General features: G+C 39.4%; 1 protein-coding gene across 2 annotated transcripts in view; it reads right to left on the reverse strand.

The window, feature by feature from the left end:
• The window catches only part of ano8b (anoctamin 8b), a 74,306-nt gene extending 51,178 nt beyond the window's left edge, over positions 1-23,128 (reverse strand). The window contains exon 1 of one of the 2 annotated variants that reach the window (XM_057840252.1): positions 22,697-23,128. In XM_057840252.1, coding sequence (XP_057696235.1) covers positions 22,697-22,877 — 181 coding nt within the window. In that variant the 5' untranslated portion in view covers positions 22,878-23,128. Of the gene's footprint in view, positions 1-8,676; positions 8,789-22,696 lie in introns of those variants that run through there. The other variant, XM_057840255.1, reaches the window with a different exon arrangement.
• Between the last annotated feature and the right edge of the window lie 2,985 nt (positions 23,129-26,113).

Below are 26,113 nucleotides of genomic sequence, written 5' to 3' on the forward strand. Positions count from 1 at the left end.
CATTGTAATTCTTCACATCCAAGGTTATACAGTAACTGAGATGTTTTTGTGATAGATAACAAGACTCTTTTATTCTAATAAAAACATCCAACTATGCCACATGGTCACGTCCCCAAATATTGTGTACAGTAGGTTTCAATGTAGAAAGTTTCACTGTTGAGCAGATGCACCGATTTGATCCGCTTACCGTATTTTTCAGACTAAGTCGCAGTTTGTTTTTTTCATAGTTTGGCTGGGGGTGCAATTTATACTCTGGAGCGACTTATGTATGAAATTATTAACACATTATTATATCATTTCACGTTATTTTGGTGTTTTGGAGTGACACTGATGGTTTGATAAACTTGTTAGCATGTTCTTTATGCTATAGTTATCAGAATAACTCTTAATAGCTATGTTACGCTAACAAACCGGCCAACTTTGCATTTCGTTGCTCATGCATCATATAACATTATCATACCATATCATACCGTCGATAAAACGTTATGAAAAAGCGCTCCCGTCAGGGGGGACATTTCACGCGGGGCAGCTATTTTTCGGCACACACCGGCCCGTTGTCGATCAAGTTTCATTTTACAATCGTGACAACGGTGACGCTCAGCTGACCAAATGTCAGTTTATATTTGGGCCGGTGCCGATTTTGGGTACCCGACTCCTCATCGTGACATAAACTCGAGTATGATTGGAAATTTTGTGGTCTCACGGCAAGCTCTGACGCACGGGACGAGACCGGATGGGAGGAAACATCGGTTTGGGCATCAAATATGGATCTGGCAACTGGATCAATCGAAGCTTTTCCAAATAACGGCTTTTATGCAACTCATCCAATGAGTTTACAGCGTCTGAAAGCACCGGGGTTTCCATAATTTGCAAGTGAATCCACCTTTAGAAACTACGATCATTGACGATACGGACACACAATGACAGACAATATGGCAGCACAATACAGCGATCAGGTGATTTTTTTTTTACGTTGGTGATTGGGGTCTATTACCACTTTGTACCTCCACAGGTACTTACTTAACTACAAAAAAAAACCTTGAATGAACAGTAAAATTCTCACAAAAAAATAGGCACCTTTGCAACAACCACCTGGCTAAGCTCTCATGATGTCCAGCTGTTTGCTTCAATTGATAATAACGGATAATGTTCCCACATAGCGTGCCAGTGTTTATGAATAGAGGTCAACAAGCCCCCTAATGGTTTGATTGTTTATGAGGCAGGGGATTTTACTAACACTGTTGGGCAGGATTTACAGCACAGGACTAGTAGCAATTACATCTGTATTACTCCCAGGCTGCAAAAGACAAGGCTTCAACGGAAAATTCTTCTCGGAGATCCACCAAGCATCATGAGAAGTGTATTTCTACACTGAGCTGCTCCCCGGTTCATTTCTGTTTACATCAGTCCATTAAGTATAGAAATTGATGAGAATTCTGCCATCCAAATCCATGTCAATTGCTATGTGGCAATACCTGATTTGGAAGAAAATTTGCTTTCAAAATTCTTTACAAATAAGTCTTTACATTTCTGTGTTTCTGCTACATATTCATCAATAACAGGTAATCAAAAGCGTGTTTAGCTCATCTTGCAGGTCATTTGCAAACGTTTTATTACATGATTTGTTTTATATTTACACTTTTTGGCATAATTATAGTACTCGGGTTGTAGATCTGTACTATGTTAAGTATGTTAGCTTTTTCTCATTCATACAAGCTAGCTTTTCATCTAGCTGCTAATGCTGACCAAGAGGACAAACCTACTTACAGTATGTACAGTAAGTTGGCAAAAGAAAAAAAATCAAAATATATTATTGTCTTATTCTAATCGTATGCATTGCAGGGTTGCACTAGGTAGAGTAAGACATTAGATGAAGGCTAACTATTTCATAAGATAATAAAAAACAGATGCAAGGGCATGAATTTGCTCAATCCTTTTGAAAAACTGTCTAATGATGTCAATTTCAGCATATGATGTGATTGACCGCTTTTTTTTCTTCTTCTCCCATGATAAAAAGGTTATTGTAACAGTGTTGCTTGCCACTTGTGGGATACACCTTCCACAATTAATAATTCATATTTGAAACATTATGTTTATCAAAACTAATTCCCTACAGTCACAAAAGACAGCAGTTAGACAAAAATCACTTTTTTGTAAGATTCAATCTAGGGTTGAAAGATATTGGAAAAAACTGACATTGTGATTTTTTGGGGGGGGTTGCGATTTATTGCGGTATTAAAACTAGAAGAATTTTCACCAGACTTCAATAGCTGTGTTTGGAAAGACTTTGGTTGGCTCACTATGACGGCATTGATTTTATCAGAGATAGTCCTTATCCAATCACATGATCGTAAATTGGGCCTATTGCGCCATTTTTCTTGCCTGGCACAGCCAGACTATTCTCCCTGTATTTTTCAAACACTGTGAGAAATAGTCTGGGACCCAGCCCATTAACGGCCTCTCGAGACTGGTACAAATTCAATCGTCCGATCAGATTTGTTTATTTGCGTGACGTGTTCTTAACGAGTAACGTCACTCTTGCGCGCCGAAAGTCGTGTCTACAACAACACAGATGGCGAACGGGAGAGCCGAGAATATGTTCCAATCTGCGGTAAAATCAGTTTTAAATTACCAAAAACACATTGAAACAATTCATTCACAACAGTCAACATGGCTCGCACTAGCCATGTTGAATAAACTTCTCCATTCTCCGCTCATGCTAATTACTTGCCGCTTTAACAACGTCACGTCTACCCGTCACTGATTGGTCCACTCCGCTGTCTGTTTGCTTTGGCTTGCTCCGCCCTTGGAATTTGATCCGCCGGACGGTCGCCAGACTCAATCGCTGGAACAGTGGTGAGTCTGGTATACCAGGCAACCATTTTTCAGAGGATGGAATTGGGTGAAAAGGATTGGATTTTTAATGAAGAAAAACATGTTTTTCTGCTTCATGCTCGTACAGTCTCTCACGCTCCCTCATGAAAAGCACTGCGGTCAAAATGTTTTTCTTTGTCACCAGTGCAGCTGGCATTTGGTACTTAAAGTTAACGACGATTGACAGGTTTTTAGCTTTGATCTGGCCTCGGTAGCTCGACGATCAAAGGCACAAATGTGTTAATCATCGTTAACTCATTCACTCCCAGCCATTTTCACCAGCGCAAGGCCCTTCGCTCCCCGGCCGTTTTTCTGGATTTTGACTGATTTTGCAAAGCCCACAGAAAATTCTGTTCTATTGCTATTTTGGAACCCACCAAAAGAAAGATTAGACTCTCTTCTTTCAGCACAAAAAAAGCAAGTTCATATCGTTTTCCATTCTTTAGAAATCAGCATTAGAAAATAGCTTAGTATGAGCAATTTTCCAATTTCTGATGAAAAAACGGAGAAAATGAGCTTTTTGTAAACGCATACATTTCAAACATAACTTTGACTTTAACAAAGCTATTTTTTTTTGCATTAGTTACATCCCAAACATCTGAATAATGTTTTCCTTTTACAAAATACCATGAACAACCAGACAAATAGAGCTTTCGATAGCAAAGTAACAATTTATTCACACATGACTACTGAGAGATGACGGTTTGTCGCCGAGATTACGCCGTTGTCGCCACGTCAGCCGTGTAAACGGCAGCATGAGCGTCAAAATTTTTTGACGGTATTCAGGAAACCATGCCTCTGCAAAATTGCTGCTTATGAAGAAAAAGAAATAAAAAGTAAAATTTTACATTATTAAAAAAAAAAAAAAAAAACATTTGCACGCCCAGCGATGGGACTATTGCGCATGCCAGATTCAATCTGGTCATGGGGAGCAGGAGGCAAGAGAAAAATGGCATTTTAGGGGATACCCTACATATTTGGTATTTTTGATACATTTTCACACATTCTTTTCTCTCAGTTTTTTAATTAGATTTGGTTTCCGTACAAATGCATTTACTCAGAAACTACATCATTTTGTGTTTTGTACGTGGATTATTTAAAATTTAACGGGTGTGATGCAAAATGTCCTCCAATTCAGGAATGACCCATGCATGGCCAGGCGATTATCCACTCATGGAAACTTTTTCTGGACCTCTTTTTCTATAAACTTTCCAAATTTCCAAATACATGTACATACAGAAGGTTCATCAAGACTCTAAATCAGGGATCCCCAACGACTGGACCGCGGACGGGTACCGGTCCGTGGCGCTTTTGGTACCAGGCCGTGCAGAAATAATAAATAATTTATTAAAACAGATGTCTTTGGACATATTTTTTACAGGGAAAAGGTAACCTGACGACACAGAAGATGAGCCTACAACCCCGAAGAAAACAAAATCTATGCGACTTCCCAATCACTAAAGACCCACTAACTGCGAAAGAGTTGATTCGTGACCCGTATGTGAATAAACCGAGTGATTCCAGCATGTCTGTGCAACAGGAATATCAGCTTGGGTAGAGATCGCAAATCACGGCGACCTTGAACGTACATTTGAGACAACAACTCTAGAGAGCTTCTGGATTAAAGTCATTTGGGAATATCCTGACATCTCTAAGAGAGCACTAAATACTGTGCTACAATTTCCAACATCGTATCTTTGTGAAGCTGGCTTCTCTCACTCTCCCATCTCAGGACCATCTCGTCTCAACCAAACAAGTTCAGGCCTCACTATCACTGATTCAGCAGGTGAGTTGTATTTTCTCTGCACTTAACACGACGGGGCTAAAAACAAATGTTATTTTATGTTTGCTGTATTTTTCTGCCGCACATTGCCGGTGTTCTGACAAATTTGCCATGCGCATAATGTTAAAAATGACCACGAATGCAGCGATTCCAAAGTACACACTACAAACTTTCTTTGAAGAAAGGAATATTAACTTAAGCTTGCCATGTTAGCTGCACACAACAACTGCACGCAGCTCTCTCATTTAAAGACTTCACCGTGTCATTAAGCATTAATTTACACCATTTTTGTGTTGCACGTGTATGTTTATGATGTAAATAGCTTTTTAGCACCGTAGGATAACATTGAGAGTCCAACTAACTATATAAGAGGACTTTTTTCACCGCCACAAAAGTTTTGGGAGCAAAATTTTATCAGGGTGCAAAATTTGACAGAACACCGGTCCGTGTAAAAAAGACCCAAATCACACCGGTCCGTGGTGCAAAAAAGGTTGGGGACCCCTGCTCTAAATTACTTATAGGTGTGAATGCGGATATGCAATCAGATGAACTCTTTGTCGGTCCAAAGTCAGTGAAGATAGACTTCAGTTTTATCTGCAACCCTAATGAGGGTACACTAAGCCAACTAGAAAATTGATGGACCGATGACTCATACCAAAAGAGAAACACATTGGGGCAGCCAAAGTGCCTGCCCACACAAAAGGATAGATAAAGTATCACAAGGGCCATCTTTCTTGCATCACCACAAGGGCCATCTTTTTTGTATCACGGCTAGTTTATTAGGATGACATTGCAAAACCATAACAATTCTGTACTATTTTTATTAAGCTGAAAGGAAAAGGGAATAGAAGCTCTCTGTATGTATTCAGGTAAGAAACAACAGAACTTTGGCGAATTGATTTCATGCCCAACTGACACATAAACAATACTCCTCCAGGCTGAATGGAATATTCACATGTGGCGATTACACATTATGAATACGCGAGTGGTGATGATGAAGACAGTAGAATGAATAGACACCTTTGTGCAGCAAACAGGGCTCCTCCTTGCATAGTGGGCAATTGCCAGACTTGCGGAGGAAGGGATTTCTAATGAACTCACAAGGACAACAGAGTGAATATTGCGTTTAAGAACCATGTCCAGTGAAACCTCAAAGGGGAGGTAACTCCGTCTTTCAAGGTATCTTCATTTTCTGTTCCTGTGGATGGCGTTTTATGAATAACATACAGACAACTGAGCCTGATGCGTCTTCCCAATAAATCTTATAATGGATGCAAATGACAAGTATACATCTGTGAAATAGTTACAGGGATGACTTTGAAGTGAGTGACACAAACCGTGTCAAACTGTGAAGTACCTTAAAATGCAAAATAATACCAATTCCTTTTAATAGTCTCAACATCAGGATATCAGCTATTAGTAAAATAAATCCAGGAAATAATAGTGTTTGTTTTCTGAGTAGCTCATACTTAGGACTTAATTATGTTATTGTGAGTTGAATGTTGGGGTGGGATTAGATTTGTGTTGTGCCATTGCCTTGGCGGGTTAGATCCTAATTATAATCATTATATAATCAAAGCCTCAGCAACAGTTTAGCCATCAGAAATGATAATGGGCACATTTGGAACCCAAAGAAATAAATGCCGTGACTCCAGCACAATTTGACAGCTCTGACCAAACCAATCTATGTGATACATGATCCCCAGTAGTTGGAGAAGGGACTAAGCAAAATAAGCAGAGGAACCAGTAATTCTTGTTAATATTAGTACATTATTCCTGCCATATAGACCAGCCGCAATGACAGACAAAGGACGACACCGTTGATGACTGAGGCAGCTTTGGTTACTCATGCCTTCAGAAAAGAAGCTAAAGGACGATCAAAGCAGTTTTTACTTCTCTTTTCACTCAGCGGGTTTCAAGAAAAAAATAAAACATTGGAGAAAGTCAGAAATACCGGAAATGAAAAGAATATATAAGCAAATTTAGATTAAAGCAAGTGGCAAGAATAGCTGTGAGTATTATAGTACTGTTGTGACTACCAAAATACACAAACAGTTTGACAGTCTGGTTATGTTATTATGTAAATGAACCATCTTAGGATAAGTGCAACAAAGCTGATTTGGTCCTTGAGAAAAAATGCACATTTTAAGACCTTCAAATCAGCAGGTTGAATTTCAAACGCAAACATGGCATATTAAGAAAAACACATGCATATAATTTCATATCAATTTTTCTCTACATTGTAAAAATATGCTCAAGACTAAACTAACAGAGACTAATACTTGCCTAAAGACCATAACCCACCAAAACTAAGACAAGACCAAAGGATCTATTATTTTAGACTGCATCCATGCGCTAAAGTATAAAACGCGACACAAGCATATAGTATTTTTGTGCCAGCACACACCTACACTACACACCTAGATAAGTATACCTGCAAAACAGCTGTAATGTGTCATTTTATCTGGTTTACAAAATAATTTGAGTGACAAATAACTAGAATATTGGGCAGATGAAACAGATGGATTTCTCATTGACATTCCGTATGTAAATAAGCCTTGGTATGATTGAATGGCTATGTTCCTTAATAATAAGACACTTAGCTTTGTTCTAATTGGTAGTATGCTGTATCTCAGTGTTTACAATTGATGGAAGGCACTTAAATTGCGCTTTATCTATACCAAGATGTCATACCCTCGACGGACCCTAAATGGTTGCATTTTGGCCATAAACAGTGCAAGTATATTTTTCATTCACAGTCGACGAGTAAATTTGCCAATTTTTAAAAATTATTTTTATTGTACTGAATATATTCTGTATGTGTTGCTCATAAAAATCTACACCACGTTTTAGCTGGTTTTATTCTGTTAACGCTTGTGTCGTGGTTGCAAAAAAAAAAAAAAAAGAAGCTTGTTCACTGAAATGGCTGCATTTTGTCAGTCTTTTGGATATGTTTCAAGGGTGCAAAGTTAGACAGTGAGCAACAACCAGTACGCTGCAAAGTATGTTTAAAGGCTGTAAAACAAAAGCTAGTAGCACGACTGATTTATGAGTGTTTTAACTGACAGACAAGTGGAGTCAATCCTTTTTTTCCCCTGTGCAATCAACGGAAGAACGAAATGAGAACAGCTGAGAATAAAAAACAGCAGTTTTATTTAAAGGCCGTTTAATATACTATAGTCCAAATCTGATTAGCTTGTCCAACAGCCAATCAGAGTGAAAAGTCCCATTTGAATTCGAACGCTGAATATCCAAATTGTCTTGCAAACCTGATCAAATGACATCACAGGTTTTGAAAATAATGTCAATGCAAGGTCACCTTTACTCAACGGTTTTCAGCTAAAGTGATGTACAGCGTTTAACAGCAAGCCTGCCATGGTGTACAATTTGGGCGGGATTATCATAGAGATGAACCATATGATTTGAATGCATAGTGCACAGTTTATAGCAATCATTGATATTTAAGGGGATCGATCCATTCATAACAAGGTAGTGCCTTGCAGTCATAGCGATTTTTTTTAGGCTATAAGGTCTGGCGTTATAGGGGCTTAAACTGTTGCTTAATACATTGCGGTGCCTAGTGACAACTTTTTCAATCACAATCACACCAAATTAGAAAAGAAAAATAACTTTGCTTAGAATTTTGAGACATATCAGAGGAAACCGAGGGCAAAAATTATATCGGTCATCTCCAGCTGCGTGGTCTATTGATAATCCTAATGTGTTGTCTATCGCGTTTACAGAGGTCCATATCAATCACTTGCTATAGAAATTCTTCAGTCAGTGATAAAACCTAAAGGCTGATGAGTACTGATTCTGATTTTACAGTCACCACACTCCTATTAAACAACTATTAACCGCAATAAATAGGACAAAACATCTGAAAACTAATTAAGTCAAAGTGACTTACACAAGTAAATCCCAGGAATCCTCCACATAGAGACCCTGCATCAATTGTCAATGGTTACAGAAGGAAGACATAAAAAGAGATAATGGAGGGTAATAGTTTATACACTCACCAGGAGAGAATTAGGGCTGCACTCAGATCTTATAAGTGCCCTGCAATTGGCTGGCAACCAATGAAGAGTGTACTTCGCCTTTTTGTCTGAAGTCAGCTGGGAAGACTCCAGCTCAACCGCACCCAAGTAAAGAAAATAAGCGGTAAAGAGAAAGAATGGTTATATGTTGTAACAAATCTCCGTGCATTATAGCTATATGTCCCTTGATCATCATTGTCACTGTGTTTATTAGCATCCCCTCTCTCATAATGAGCTGTACATCTCATTTTCATTGCCTTGGTCTCCTCTGGAAGCTGTCAAGTGGTTAATGTGATACTCCACACAGCATTCCTCAAGCTGCATTTTTCCCGGCTTTGCTTTGCAACTACATACAGTACAGTTCTCCAGATAAACACACCACCAGCTGGCCAAAAGCATATTTCTCCACACAATATAATAAATTAAGGGGGCTAGGCTCTGATTACGATAAATGAAGTCTGAAATCACAACTGCAATCAATGCAACATTGTAGAGGTTTTTGCAAAAAAGCATCATGCCATCTGTTGTTCAAGCATAAGAAGCTGCGGGCTGCTTCAGTGTGATCAACTTAATGGCAAGAAAACAGAAAAGTAGAACTCACATCTGAGCATTAAAGGAAATTTAGAATTTGGAAGGCTAGAAGCACAGATCCATTATCTATGCTGATTTAACCATTAGAAATTGAGAAACTAGGGCAAGTGAATTGCTTCTGGCACAATATGCGTTATCACATCTTAAAGAGAAGTTTGTAACTTTATGAACATTACTTTGTAGTTTGTGATGCAGGTGTGCCATCATTACTGTGTGGATTTTAGAAACTAAGCCAGCAAGAAAAAAAAATGCTGTTGGCAATACCATCACTGATCAAAAATGTTCTGTGTTTGTGAGTCTGTGCTCTTAGTTTGTTGTAAAATTACATGCATCGTGCTTAGATGTTTATCACTTTGTCCTTCAGGGCTACCACCATGACACACCAACCTCCACATTAACCAACACAACAACCAACCAACACATTACCCCCCGCCTCAATGTTAAGGCTGGGAAAAAAAAAACATATGACACATATACAGTACACCTCATTTAATGCAACAAAAATGATGGTCCAAAACCCATTGATAAAGCAAGAAATTCCACTAATTGACCCTGTTATGGCAGAAAGTGTGCAAAAACATAGTGGCTACTTCCATCATCCAAAAGCAGTACCCAACAGCAGTGCTGTCCTGACAAATGTTGTCAAAAAGATCTTGGGCAAGAAATTAAGATTCAGGGGAGAATACACGTGACCAAAGCAACTGCCTAGTGTGTTTCTGCCCAATGTTAAAATAGGGATTGGTAACAAAAAATGCTTACAATATCTTGACTTTTTAAAAAAGACAAGTCTACAATTTTGGCATTTCAACAAGAAATACACACATGCATATGATTTACTTTCACGAACCACACAAAAAGAAATTCCAGGCTGAGGTTCTGAGTTCTAAGGGCAATATCACATTATACTAAGAGGACCAGGGTCTGGTTGGAGAGCTACCTCGCAACAGCACTTGCAAATTACTTGTTGAAAAGGTTTAGTATTCACACTGAACTCAACTGAACTTTCCGACTAGCATCACATAAACGAAAGGCGCACTCATTGATTTGACAATTTGAGAAGAGGAAGTACCTCCCTCCTGGGGTAGAACCCAATGCGATCACTAATCATTGCGATCTTTGCTTTGCAATACGTAACTTGTCTTAATGCGATCAATGATTTGCAATGATAGAAGCGAGTTTTGATGGTCTGGGATATTATTATTCCGATAATTGAACTAAGCCAAGCTACATAGCAACATCTAATGTCGGGTTCACTTGTTGTTCAGGCTGTTGAATTAATCAAGATTGGATTTCGATGATGCAATGAAATATTACCAAACAATCATAATCATCACAAAACTATTATTAACGCTTCCAAAATGATAGCTGTTTTTGAAAGACGCAGACGTGATATGGACGCAAGCTGTTTCGCGTTCAAAGGATACACTGCGTGTAGCATCACACAGCGTGGAGCTGTGACTCTGCACGTAATGTAGCATAAGGGTACCCTGATTGCATTCACAAGCGAAACAGGGTGCGCTTGAAGCGGACCGAGACCCACGACTTTTGAGCAGACCAGAGTTTGTTTGTTTGGTCCAAACTAGAGTTCGGATACACGTTCACATTTACAAAATGAAGCAGACTATCTGAGAAAAAGGACTTAGATCAGCGGTCTCAAACCGACTCCACAAAGGGCCGCAGTGGGTCCTGGTTTTTGTTCCAACAGATCCAGCACAAACAGTTCAACCAATGAGGTTTCTACTAACATAAGCAGCACCTGATTGCAATCAACTGATTACACTTGTAAGAAACCAGATTGGTGAAAAGGTATTTGTCTCGTTTGGTTGGAATGAAATCCAGTACCCCCTGCGGCCCTTTGAGGACCGGTTTGAGACCACTGACTTAGATAGTGCTACCGTCGCTAGGGCGCTTTCACACTAGCACTGTTTGGTCCTTTTTAAACGGATCAGAGTTCTTTTTCTCAGAGTCCGCTTCGTTTTGTAAATGTGAACTCGCATCCAAACTCTAGTTCAGACCAAACAAAAGAACTGTCGTCCGCTCATAAATCGTGGGTCTTGGTCTGCTTTAAGTGCTTGTGCTACATTATGTGACTAAAAAGAGGAAGAAAAAAAACTTTTAAAAATTCTCTTCAAAAAGAAGTCGAGTGTGAATTATTATGTGATAAGCTATTTTGTTTTTAACTTGTAGTAATTGATGAGGTATTTGGCTAGTTGTAGCAAAGTAGTGCACAACCACAGCAACACTACAGTAAGTCATTGGCAAATACAAGATGACATTTGCTTGACTTAATGGCGCAAACGTGCAATAGGTTAAACATTATCAATTTATTAGGGTGTTCAAATGCTCCAAGATTAAATGACGTATATTGTTTCGCATTGTGAGTTATGTTCCATTGTGTGCGCAAATGTAATTTTTTTAAAAGATGTTTGCAATGGTTCCGTTTCAATATTGAAGTACTGTAGTTTATGCAGGTGTCATATTGAAGTCATAATTTTGGTATCGTGACAACAACCTTACTATTGTACAACCGACAGGTCCACTTTTAGTCCAAAATTAGTTTGCTTGTTTGAATATGTCCATTTAAAAAATTATACATATAATCATATATGTAAAGATAAAAGAAATGCTTTAGTGAAAGTTAATTATGTTGGTTTAATCAATTTAAAACTGAGACAACCTACACCCAACCTGCAAAAAAATAAATATTTTTTTAGTTATTGCGCCTGGTAAGACTGACTGGCTACCTGGTAAGTGACTCATTCTTCGCTACAAAGTCTTTGAGGTACAAAAGGCTGCCAAATAATGACCACGTTTGGTCATCATCAATACACCCTTGAATTATAAGATGATAGTGCTCTCAAGAAAAAAATAAGACTTGAAAAAAATATATATCATGAACTGTCGTTCATCAATAACTATTCCCACAAGTTTCTAAAAAAAAAACAAAAAAACCCAAAAGACTTTTAATTTGATAAATAAAGAGTTAGATATTGTGTGCCTCAGAATTTTATTTTCATTTTCCAACCTTCTTTTTATGCAAATAAAATACAATGACAGAGAATCTATTCAATTAATTGTTGCACTCACAACGTTTGCTATGCATTGAAATCCCACTGTTCACCTTTCTAGCTTCAACAGGTGTGTAATAAACATAACCATTATCTCACTGGCATATTATTTTCCAAAATATACAAACCAAAGAGAGAGAGAGCGAGAGAGAGCGGGGAGAGACATTAAATTGGGAGTCATTAGCGTACAATACACCTCTGGCATTAATATTGTGTTCCACAAAACATTAAGCCGCCATTTGAAATATGTGGGAGGACACCAAACCATTGGCTCAGTATGACTGCTGCTGGGTAAAAAAAATAATAATAATAATCACAATCAATGTGCTGTTTTCCCTCTGAGCTCTGCCTTGCCTGTAACCTGCACTCCTGTACTTCCTTGTACCCTGTGACAAGGAACCAAACTTGAACTGTCAGAACAACGCAAAAGCAGAAAAGGAGAGAACATCAAGAGATTAAATCTTAACGACTCAATTACCCAATGAATTATGCAGACTGCAAAGCACAATTAAGAGCGCCAATTATTAAATAAGTTCCAATTTTGGATCACCAGGCTGCTTCGGGATGTAATACAGTATGTCCGTTATAAACAAAGTGTGTGGCATTGCGCAGTACTTTTTAAAATGTGAAATTTCCCTGTTTGTAAAGCACATCCAAATAAGTGCAGCAACAATGGACAAAAGAAATTTCGCTCTTTATAAAAGTTTATTTCCTTTGAAATTATGATTAAAAGTGTAAAGCAGTGTTATGTGTTGCACAAAACAGCACAGTTTATTTCTCATGTTAGGGTACAGCACAGAAACAATCTAGTGAAAGAATATTTAGTCATTTATCATTTCTGTCTGAACAAAAGATGTAGGGCAATGTTACCTGAAAAACATCTGAAGAGGTGACAATAGTCTTTGACTCTAGGGGAGGGGTCTGCAAGTCCTGTCCTCGAGAGGCGCTATCCAGCTTGTTTTCCATGTTTCCCTCCTTTAACACACTTGAATCAAGTAATCAGGATCGTAATCAGGCTCCTGCAGAGCTCGCTGATGAGCTCATCATTCGATTCAGGTGTGTTAAAGGAAGGAGACATGGAAAACAAGCTGGATAGTGGCTCTTGAGGACCGGACTTGCAGGCCCCTGCTCTAGGGCTTAGTTTTCTTCCAACAGGCTCCTTATTTCAGCCATCAGTCTCTGGTTAACTGGCTTACACCCTTCAGCAGCACACTGTGCTTCTTCACCTTCTTGTGGTGGTGGTGGTACTTCTGTTGTGGTGTCATAACTGGCTTTCTAGCATATGATTCACTTACTTTATTTGTGGATTTGCCTGATAATGTAATATATAATATACTGTATCTTACATATTACAAAGAAGAATGTACAGAGATGCCATCATATTTCGACAAATACATACAATGTTATAACTTGTAAACACGTTTTTGTGTGTCTATGTGATGAAAGGAGAGAAAACAACATTATACTGTTTTGTTTTAACCTGCATAATGAAAATGTAATGACCACACTCTCGCCGAAGGTGTTTTTTTCCATCTTATAGTTGACATCCAGCCGACATCTCTGAGTTCTTATTTACCAATGTTATTTCGTGATATCAAACAGGTAAGCTGGATGCTGCACCCCAGCAACCCATCGGATGAAAAAAATATATAATTAACCAGGGGTCTAACGTGAAATGAATCGGAATCGGTTCATCGATCTAATTCGATAAATTAGTTGGTTAAGCTACTATCCAATCAAATCGATTGAAACGCTGAACGTCAAGTAAGATCATCAAATCTTGTTTTGTTAAGAAGAATGGTTTTGATTCAAATGTCTGTAATGTTTCAGCAATAACAATGTCAAAAACGTCAAAATTGCTTTGTATAGTTTATTGCTTTAACTGATTGTTTTAAATGCATACATAATATAGTATTGTATATAGTCAATCAAATAATGGCAACGTTTATATCATTGTCAAAAGAATTAATATTGTAATCGGTGATTTACGTCAAACAGCACCGCTAGCAACTAGAATGATGGCAACAACCGTGATGCAACTTTGTGTGATGGCGCGTTCCCAAGCTCTATGTAAGTAAGACTGGGCTATGTATCAATATGTAGTGTGAAAAATTTTGATAGAAAATAAAAATGTTCATATGAAATAAAAAAGTATTAAATACTTGATAGAGAAGCCCAAGGAATTATGTGGCATGTAAACAGAGGCTTATGTCTGGTGTTAGATTTGTGCCATACAATCACAAAACAGGAGTTTCGATGCCTTGTTTGCAACCTCAAAGAACACACTGAAGACTATGAAAAGAACGGTGCACACAGCGGTGTAATTGCGCCAATCAAACATGTGGCTTGATTTGATTGCAGTAAATTACTAGTCGCCTCAGTAAAACACTTGCAATAATTTGCATAGGCTGTTGCATTGTTGATTGAACAGTTCAATATAACAATGATGTAGAATGACAACGTGATCTGATCACGTGTCTGATGTGATAGCACCTCAAAATGAGTAAAATAATGATACGTCTTGTGTCAACAATGAGCCAGCAAACAGGTTAAGTTAGACGTCAGATGATAAGTCAACATGAAAAGCATGCGCTGCAAGGGAATATTATATCATGAGTTTTTTGTAATGAACAAGCTTAGATGCTTAGATGCAAGCTTAAATAAATTATAGTTAGTTTAAGTGCATCCATGCAATTCCTTTTTGGTAACATCTATATGATACATACTATATATTATCTGCAAATATGTCTTTTTGGCACTACTAGGAACGCATTGATGTGCAAGTAACCATGATGGCAGATTACACTACATTACATTGCACACAACCACAGTGACCTTTCATTGAGAACTATTTTTACTGCCATATACTGTAATTTTAATGGTATGTTTCCTCTGGATATTTAATTAAAAAGATTTTATTTTTTGATTGTATTTTTCATATTTTCAATTGGCATTTTGAAACAATAACTGTATTGACTGACATTATTATTTATTTAAACTTAGTATATCATGGAAATTGTTTACGTTAAATTGCCCAACTGTACATAGAGGCAGCCGAATACCAAAGCAAGACCATGATGGTATACCGTACTACTGGACAGACAAACTTCTCAATTTCACAGTCAGTTTAAAAAAAACAAGAATCTGTCCTGTGTAGGGATTGGAATTGATAAGATTTTTACGATTCAGATTCCATTATCGATATTGCTTAACGATTCGATTCTTTATCGATTCTCTTATCGATTCTAATTTGGACTAATGGACTGTATGAGGTTCTGGGTTCAATATGTTTTATGGTTCATTCGCCTCGGGGTGTCGGTTGGAACACAAGGACTGGCACTTTTAATACAACTTGGCAACATGCACAACTATATACAGGCAATGGCACTTGATATGAGAATCACCCAAGGAGCAGATGGGAGCTTGCGAGGAAAGATGTTGATGTATTTGTATGTGAGTGAAAGACTGGAATGTGTGGATATACTAGTATGTGTGGTTCTGAAAGGAAAGAAAATTAGTGCTGATGCAATAAACAATGCAAATTTACTATAAAGCCGTTAATAACACTTATACATGACTCGCAGTGTAATGAACACAAAGGCGGGGGTGGGGGGGTGCACAAGCCAGAAGCACACTGCGTGCAATTTCGTATAACAACACGAAACGGTCGCGCTTATAACGGCTCTAATTTATCATAAGAACTTGGCATGAAGAGGAAATACTTACATTCGTTCATGGACGCACAAAAATTAATACTTCCTCTAAAAGGTGGCCGTTCTCAGCTCGAAATGCGCACCTTACGCCTATTTTCGGTCCCAGAATACACAGCGCGCATGACATAGGACAATAACAGGAAATGGACTGGTTGCTATGGGAACGAACCAGCATACCCATGAAATCGTTCTAACAGGAGTATTAAGATTGCTAATAAAATCGTTTAGGATTATTTTAGATGCATATATGTTATATTTTTCTTATAGAGTATTCGACGAGGAATGCAATGGACCCATTAAAACGTTTTGGGAAAAATCACCATTTCTTTAAGTAGTCTCATGAATTGGCCTGTGAATACCACTGCTATATGACTCGACGTCAGCACCTCCTGGTACTTTCAGGTGGTAACACTGTGAGCATTCATGTTGTGACAATTGCTTCCTTGACGATTTGTTTCATGTGTCAATTCCGTGACATTGATTGTACTATTAGGAATCTACAAGAGAGTCGTTCAATAATCTGCCAAACGATTCCATGGAATTGATACACGCGGAACCGGTTCAAAGAGAACCGGTCTCGATTCCCATCCCTAGTCCTGTGATGTATTTAAATTAGGAATGTAAGAATCAAAGCAAAAGTAATTACCAAAGATTTCTGAGCATTGATTGTGACAAATGTTCAGCTGAAGCTCAAGTCCTAAACTGTGCATCCCAAGGTCATCACTTGAATTAATTTACAAGAATGAACAGAGATTCAGATTCCTATCTGAAACATGACCCAATTGCACCTTTTTGCTCATTGCATGTACAATATCTCACTGTATCTCGGCTGGCTAATTGGACAGCAACAAATGGCATGACCTAATTTCCACAACAAAGAGTGGCTCCCTAGGACACCCCAACTAATTGCTTAGATTTCTGTATTCCTTTTTCTAAAAAATGACCAATTAATTATTTTTTGATGGGAATATAAACGGCATTTGTGTTATGAAAGTGGGAAGACTGGATCAAAGTTATCCAAGTCAACTGATGGGATTTGAAAAGAAGGCGGACACGTGTGAGGATGATACAAGCCTTTGGTGAAGAAAATCCCTGCAGGCAGCACCCAAAATCTGAGTTGCAAAAATTACCCAGCTTTGGTGCAGTACTGGATGACTGACCCTGGCACATGTCATGGTTGAGATGTGATATCATGACGTTAATCCCACTGAAGCCTCACCAGACTCGATGCATCATTCTCAAAATCCGCAGCCAAATGGGGTTTACAGTTCTCACAAGGCCAATAAAAGTTTCAGATCTTTTGTAGGCTATAAGGTACTTAAGGAATCAATACCTGGGAACCACATACCGCAGATATGCAATACAACTCAAAACATGAAACTTGAAAAAAGGCTGAGAACAAGTGAGAGCTGAATCTCCAAATTATAGCAAGAAACTCTTTTTTTGGTTTCTCACCTGCCAGGATTTTTTGCCAGGGCGGACCTACAAAGGGGGTCAGGTGACATCATTGAGAACTCTTGCTTTCTGCCCCCCCCCCCCCCCCCTTCACTATTAAGAACTCAGCATGCTATTAAATTGCACAATTGCTGCTTCCTCATTTACTTTGTCATCAAGCTGTGCTGCCAAGATACAGCTCCTGAACCCCCGTCATCTCTCATGTGTATATGTATTTAATGTTATTTGGACTTTGTCTACATGAGACAAACAGCCCACTGCAAACAAGCAGCAGTGGGTGACATTGGATGCATTGTGGTCTGCATAACTTCCAGGGGCAGCAGTGAAAAAATTATGACCTCATCGCCACAATACATCTTACATAGGGTTCATATGTTTTAATGTAATGTGGGTTTTGTGTAATAATGCATTCCGTAACAGCAACACGGTATGTCCGTGGGCGGGAGGTCCTTCCTTCATAACCGACAGGCAGTGGACAGCTACAATACTGCCAAGGGCCCGCTAAATTTTAAGAAATTGTAGACAACCATACGCATTTACTGAGAGCAACGGCTGCACGAGGCACTGTAACTGCTTGTTTGTATGCTTCCCGTGGTTGCTGCTTGCCACCGGCGGGCTGTTTTGCTCTCGTAAAGCCCCGCAGACAAGAGACATGCTTGTCTTCACTTTCACAAAGTCTCACTAGCCTGGTAGATGAGTTCTGGAGACATAGTAAACATCTAAACAAAGTATCAGCCACGTTGTAACAAGTTATGGTAACAAGTAGACATTTAGCACTTGAGTGGGGGAGTGTTTTGAGAACAGTCAGCACGGCAGACACGCCTACAACATCTGAGACCTGATTGGCCGATCTTATCTTTCCCTATTCTGAAGCCTTATTGAACAAACAGTAGTTAGCAATTTTTTAATTAATTCGAATTTTATGGGCTTGTTCAAGTTTTTTTCTTATATCAAATGAAATAATTTATTAATGTTGACTTCCACTGGACTGTTCTTTTACCCACAAAGCCACAGCTGCCCCTCAAAACAAAGTCTTTCAAAGTCTGACACTACTGCATTCTGGAAACTAGTGGTTGCCACCACCTCCACCAGATGACATCAGTCTACTCTTCCAGTCAGCAGCAGTCTTCTCAGGTTACCTACAACAGGCATTCACAGTGTCTGACAGCTCACTGCATCACTCTGGAGCCGCATTTGCGTGCTGCATGCCTGTTTGCAGGGAAACAAACTTGGCTCCATAGCTGAAACTAGAGTCAGGGGTGGGCAAACTATTCCACGAAGGGCCGCAGTGGGTGCGGGTTTTTGTTCAAACCCATCATGAAGACAGCCTTTTACCAATCTGATTTCTTACAAGCGCAATCAGTTGATTGCAGTCAGGTGCTTCTTGTTTCCGCTGAAACCTCATTGGTTAAACTGTCTGTGTTGAATAAGATAGAACAAAGACCAGGACCCACTGCAGCCCTCGAGGACCGGTTTGCCCACCCCTGAACTAAACCCTGCCTGATATTAGCCTACTCAGAGAAATCGTGTGCAATTATTAGAAAGCTATGGTAAGGTGCTTTCATGTTTGTAAACTTCATTGAGGATTCTTGACACAGATTAATCTATTTAACCCTTTATAGGGCACTCATTTAATCCATGGCTGCCATGGATGGCGATACATGTCAAATCCATTTTCACAACCCGCCCTCCCACTCAGTCACAGGCATTCTTGAATTACTTCACTTTGACATTCAAAACACTAGGCAGAAATCACACCGCGTCAACACCGGCTGCGAGCCTTCGCAATGCTTTGTTTTAATTAAACAGTTGGATTCCCCCGGTCCGTACCAGTTCTATTCATAGGCAGTCCTCCCCATTGAAAAGATTTTGACATCCGTTTTTGTCAATGGTAGGCAATGAGTTAAATACAGTGGTACCTCGAAATACGATCGCTTTGACACACGATCTTTTCGACATCCGGCGTAAAATTTGACTAGCCATTTGTATCTACATCCGACAACATGCTCGAAATACCACAATTTATGACAGCGCCGCTGTTTCTTCGTTTTCCGGATTTTCATTTGAGAGAAATCAACATGGGTTCCAAGCACGTTAGTGCAGGTAAAAAGGGGAAAAAGGTGAGGCTTACCATTGAATTGAAGATGGAAATGATAGAAAAATATGAGCGTGGTGTGTGCGTCCGTGAACTGGCTCGACAATACGGCGGTCCTCCTTCGACATTCGTTCGCCAGTCTTTATAAGTTAAAGTGCATGTGACACGAAAAAGCATGCTTATTTCATAATACACGCGGTATTTTATGCTCCTGAATGATATGGACCGCTTGGATGTGTGTGGAAGCGATCGCTATATTTATTTAGTTTTTTAATCCCGCGCCATGAAAATGAGTGACTTCCGGCTTCGGTCTTGCATTGAGGAGGAGGGCGCTGTGACGTGTACGGGTGAAGGACTACTCTTCACTATACAGCCTACTGTTGTGTATGAGGATTCAGCTGATTTTTCGGATTAATACGTTTATTTTTCGCATCACGCCAGTCAAACGGCTGCAGAAAAATCTTGCTGTATGAGGGAGAGGCGTGTGCGCCTTTTTGGAGTTTCAAAAGGTTCCCATTCACTGTGGATATTGGCCAAACAAGCCCTACTACTGTGGGACCATTGGACTTACAAGGAAGTGAGTAAACATCTTGTTTTGTATTATGTCAAATACGAATACAGCGATTACAAAGTAAACACTACAAACTTTCTTTAAATAAAGGACTACTTACGTTTGATCATTGATAGGCATGTAAAAAGCTCTCCTCATGCACATTAGCTGCACGTTAGCTGCACAACAACTGCAGCCGCCCTCCTCCGGGGAACGAGCTGTAAATTGCTCTCCGCCGGGCGGTTTGCCGAGCCGCGAAGACAATCGACAACCCAGTCGTGATGTCAAATAATCCGGGCTAGTTATGTGTGATTTTCCGCTTCGAAGACTTTGAAACATCACTCGGTTAGGGTTAGCATGTCGGCTAGCTGTCACGCCTCTTGGTTTGTTTACATTCTCCGAAGCCGGTGAAGGGAAATGACATATGTCCGATTTAGGTGTCATAAAATATCGTCCGGGAGGTGCGACAGTAAAGGTGAAGTCGACAATTTTGACCATTATGGAGTAATTTTGCCATGTCGTCCTGAATAAGTGCATTTTTATTATTTCATATTCCATTTAGCACAAGACTGTTATTTGTCATGATCATGCCATTTATTTAGCAGTTGGGGAAAATACTTGGATAAAAAGAATATCCTGTAAAAAATATTGAAGTAAAGAGACAGAAACAATGACATTTTGCAGATCTCTTCGACGCGTTTTCCTCATTGTGAATAGTTCCCCCACGACAGGCTGACTGGTCCTTCTCAAGCCATTTATTTAGCTATTGGGGAAAAATACTTGGATAAAAAGAATATCCCGTAAAAATATTGGAGTAGAGAGACTGAAAAAATGACATTTTGCAGCTCTCTTCGTGGCGTTTTCCTCGTTCTGAATAATTCCCCCTCAGTGGGCTGTATAGTAAAACCGATGAGCCCAGTCTCCCACTGACGTCATCCACCTGTTGGGGACGCTTAAGCCCTATAATGGTAGGCATGGCTAACCGGCAGATTAAAAGCCTAATTTCTCGTCATCTGCGCTTTGCTAAATTGTTGTATATAGTCGAATCGTCTCAAAATATGATTCTAATTCACATAATAATGCTATTTAAGACTTTTTTTCTCCTGTCGTATGCTCTTTAAGGTGGCAATCATTATTATTGTAACATCGCTAAAAAAATCGCCAGCTTCGTCAGGTTTTTAATCATTTATTTCACAACCTGTGCAACGCAACACAACACAACATGCCTACTGTCCGCCGCATCTGGACATGAAAAGTGAAAGTAAAATGTCCTCTTCTCTCTGTCAAGTCAGCCACACGTTCAGGTACACTACGCAAAACCCATCTGCCACATTAGAACTCAAATTGTTGGATTATTACAGGTATTTTTTTTTATTTTTTAATTATGATTCCAATTTTTAATAATAATGTATTTGTTTTGCCTTGTGTAATTGGTATTTGCAATAGCACCAGCAGTATTTTTTGAGGATTTAGTGTAGGTTTTAGGGCTGTGGAATAAATTAGGGGAATAATAATGTATTCTTACGGGTAAATCCTGCTCGACATACAACCATTTCGATTTACAATCAAGGTCCTGGAACGAATTAACTTCATATGTAGAGGTACCACTCTACTATTTTTTTTTCTTTTTCTATCTATCTAACTTTCTAAAAATTCTAAATTCTATTTCTATAAATCTAACTTTAAGTGTTGTTAAAGAACATAAGCAGAGTGTAATTATAAATATTTTTAATGTATTACTTCTGTTTTTATTAACATTTCATGTATTTGTAACATTTATTATATGAAAAATATATTTTTAAAAAAGATTCATAATAAAATAATATATACTGTATAATTATAATTAAGACCTGGCGTCCACATATGTGGACTTAATATTTTGGGTCATGTAGTTTTCATGGGGTTAACAACTTTATTTTATTTATTTTTTTCTTCTTTTTTTACTACCAAAAATAGTCACTTGCCCTTTAATGGCTTAATGTGATAAGTCTAAAAAACATTAACTTAAACATGAAAAAGAAATTAAGCATACTTGGCTGCTAACCAATAGCATAACAACTTGCACTGAGGCAATAACAGTAAAGTAGACACGCAGCCACAGCATAGTTTAGAAATCCCTGGATGACATCATGAAGTTGTTAAACATTTGGTTACCAGGAGGGAAGGGAGAGCTCACAATTACAGCATAGAAGATAGAATTTGTTCTCGAATCAAACCCAAATGGCCCGGTGTATTGTTTATTAAGCCCATAAACGCAGCGTGTGCTCCTCCAACACAATAACAGACACCAGAAGGTCAAAAGCAGACTATGTTCACAAAGGGCCATTTTCCTTGCTAAAAATGGATTATGTACAAGCAGTAGCGACAAAACAGTTCAAAGTCGTATGTCACACACGTTTTGAGTTAATTTTAGGTAGCACGTTGCAGACAAAAGAGGGGTGCCTCGAGGTGTCTGACGCTCGTCTCGTTTCCAGCCATCCCACAATCCACCTGCTCACAGACTCCCATCGTCCCGGCCGGCCACACTCACCCAGTACACCGGAACCGGAGCTTTGCGAAGGGGCAGCAGTCGTCTCCGGCCTCTCCGCATCTGCCTGCTGCGTTCGGTGTCGGTGGCGGCCGCTCTCCGCTCCGTCGCCGGCCGCTGCCGCACTACCACCACCGACGGCCGCCACCGCGGCTGCGGCGCCTTGAGTCCCCGCGTCAGGCATGCTCTCTATCCGCGAGGAGCGACGCGTACTGGCGGGATTCTGCTGGTGATCGAGCAGGGCTGTCTCATCTCAGGCAGAGGGCAGAGCATGGGAACAGCGCAGCGATGATGGGGTTAAGGGTTCTATGGACGTGAAAGGGACGTGAAGGTTGTCTGTGATGGTGCAGCGATGGGACTGTGGAACAGGATGCGTGGTTCGATGAAGAGCGACCCTGCGATGGCTACAGGGGCGGGACAAAGGAGGGGGGAGGAGTGCGAGGCTGGGCCACGCACACCTTGACGACAGCTCAGCAATTTGATAATTTAATGCAATATGATGACAACGGTTAAAAGTAAACTGCAAAAACACCTTAAAGCCAATCAAGTGAAAGAGAAAATATCTGCCACTGCAGATATTTTAAGCAATGAATGAGTATATTTAATCTTTTTAAAAAGCTTGTTTGTCAGAAATGTCCTTAATTCAAGAATATATATTGTTCAAAACATTACTTAAAAGCATTTTTTTCTTGATTTAGATGACAGTTTATCAATTTTCAGATTTATGGGTTTAATGAGAACAAATAATAATATTTACTTAATGTGGAATAATCTGACGGATTAATCTGTTAACAAGTCTTTAAAGAGCATACGACACGAGAAAAAAAGTCTTAAACGGCATTATTATGTGAATTAGAATCATATTTTGAGACGATTCGACTATATACAACAATTTAGCAAAGCACAGATGACGAGAAATTAGCCTTTTAATCTGCCAGTTAGCCACGCCTACCATTATAGGGCTTTAGCGTCCCCAACAGGTGGATGACGTCAGCGGTAGACTGGGCTCATCGATTTTACTATTCAGCCCATTGAGGGGGAATTATTCAGAACGAGGAAAACGCGACGAAGAAAGCCGTAAAATGTCATTGTTTCAGTCTCTCTACTCCAATATTTTTACAGGATATTCTTTTTATCCAAGTATTTTTCCCCAATAGCAATATAAATGGCTTGAGAAGGACCAGTCAGCCCGTCGAGGGGGAACTATTCACAACGAGGAAAACGCGACGAAGAGAGAGGCAAAATGTCATTGTTTCTGTCTCTTTACTTCAATATTTTTACAGGATATTCTTTTTATCCAAGTATTTTTCCCCAATAGCTATATAAATGGCTTGAGAAGGACCAGTCAGCCCGTCGAGGGGGAACTATTCACAATGAGGAAAACGCGACGAAGAGAGCGGCAAAATGTCATTGTTTCTGTCTCTTTACTTCAATATTTTTACAGGATATTCTTTTTATCCAAGTATTTTCCCCAATTGCCAAATAAATGGCATGGTCATGACAAATAACAGTCTTGTGCTGAATGGAATATGAAATAATAAAAATGCATTTATTCAGGACGACATGGCAAAATTACTCCATAAGGGTCAAAACTGTCGACTTCACCTTTACTGTCGCACCTCCCGAACTATATTTTATGACACCTAAATCGAACATATGTAATTTCCCTTCCCCGGCTTCGGAGAATGTAAACAAACCAGAAGGCGTGACAGCTAGCCAACATGCTAACCCAAACCGAGTGATGTTTCAAAGTCTTCAAAGCGGAAAATCACACATAACTATCCTGGATTATTTGACATGACGACCCGGTTGTCTATTGTCGTTGCGGATCGGCAAACCACCCGGCGGAGAGCAATTTACAGTTCGTTCCCCGGAGGAGGGTGGCTGGAGTTATTGTGCCGCTAACGTGCTGCTGCTAATAAGCATTAGGACAGCTTTTTACATGCCTATCAATGATCAAACGTAAGTAGTCCTTCATTTAAAGAAAGTTTGTAGTGTTTACTTTGTAATCGCTGTATTCGTATTTGACATAATACAAAACAAGATGTTTACTCACTTCCTCGTAAGTCCAATGGTCCCACAGTAAATATCCACGGTGAATGGGAACCTTTTGAAACTCCAAAAAGGCGCATACGCCTCTCCCTCATACAGAATGATTTTTCTGCAGCCGTTTGGCTGGCGTGATGCGAAAATAAACATATTAATCCGCAAAATCAGCTGAATCCGTCGTCCCCATACACAACAGTACGCTGTATAGTGAAGAGGACGTCTTCTACCGTTCACGTCACAGCGCCCTCCTCCTCAATGCAAGACCGAAGCCGGAAGTCACTCATTTTCCTGGCGCGGGATTAAAAAAACTAAATAAATATAGCGATCGCTTCCACACACATCCAAGCGGTCCATATCATTCAGGAGCATAAAATACCGCGTGTATTATGAAATAAACATGCTTTTTCGTGTCACAGGCACTTTAACACTCATAACAATATGGAGAAAATTATTTGACTAGATTTAAGAAAAATAATCTGAGATGTTATAAATTTGCAGTGTAGAAACAAAGGTCATGGACTAAATACAGTACATCCAACTGTTGCAGGTGCACTATTTGTTATTATTTGAATAGATGCAAACATTACATGTAACAAAAGGAGTACAAAAATTGGGACGAATTCATTGTCATGAGAAACCCCTATAGCATTATTCACAATACCGTTTCTCCTTGCCAGGGTCGTGGGGTACTGGAGCCCATCCAGCTGACTTCGGGCAAAAGGCAGACTTTGGTTTTATGTTTATTTCCTGTTTTTAACTTTTTTTTTTTGATGATTTAATGTGATTTTTATCGATGATTTATTTATTTATTTAATTTTTTTTGTGATGTAAACTAAGCACTTTGAATTACCTTGTGTTTAACTCATTCATTCATTCATTCATTTTCCATGCCGCTTTTCCTCACGAGGGTCGCGGAGGTGCTGGAGCCTATCCCAGCTAACTACGGGCAGTAGGCAGGGTACACCCTGAACTGGTTGCCAGCTATGCTACACAAATAAATCTGCCTTGCCTTACACCCTAAACTGGTCATCAGTCAGTCGCGGGGCACATGCAGAGACAGATGACCATTCGCACAAAAAAATCGCACCACCACTGAGTGGGAGTTATCACATGCACGCTGTATTTACAACATTATTACAACTAAATTAACATACTAGACACAAGTATATTCATACGGCATAATTTTTGAATTATTTTTTAAAACTTTTACTGTTTGTTTTTAATTCTATTATTGACCAGGCTTATTCTTTGTTGGAGATTTTAACCCTCTGTAACTCTGGCAGTGCTCTTCGTTCTACCGGCCAGCTTCTTCTGCAAGTTCCAAAGTCGAGACTTAAACATTAGGGCAGGGGTGTCCAAACTTTTTGCAAA

Source organism: Corythoichthys intestinalis, chromosome 7 (genome assembly GCF_030265065.1).
Source record: "Corythoichthys intestinalis isolate RoL2023-P3 chromosome 7, ASM3026506v1, whole genome shotgun sequence".
Taxonomy (NCBI): domain Eukaryota; kingdom Metazoa; phylum Chordata; class Actinopteri; order Syngnathiformes; family Syngnathidae; genus Corythoichthys; species Corythoichthys intestinalis.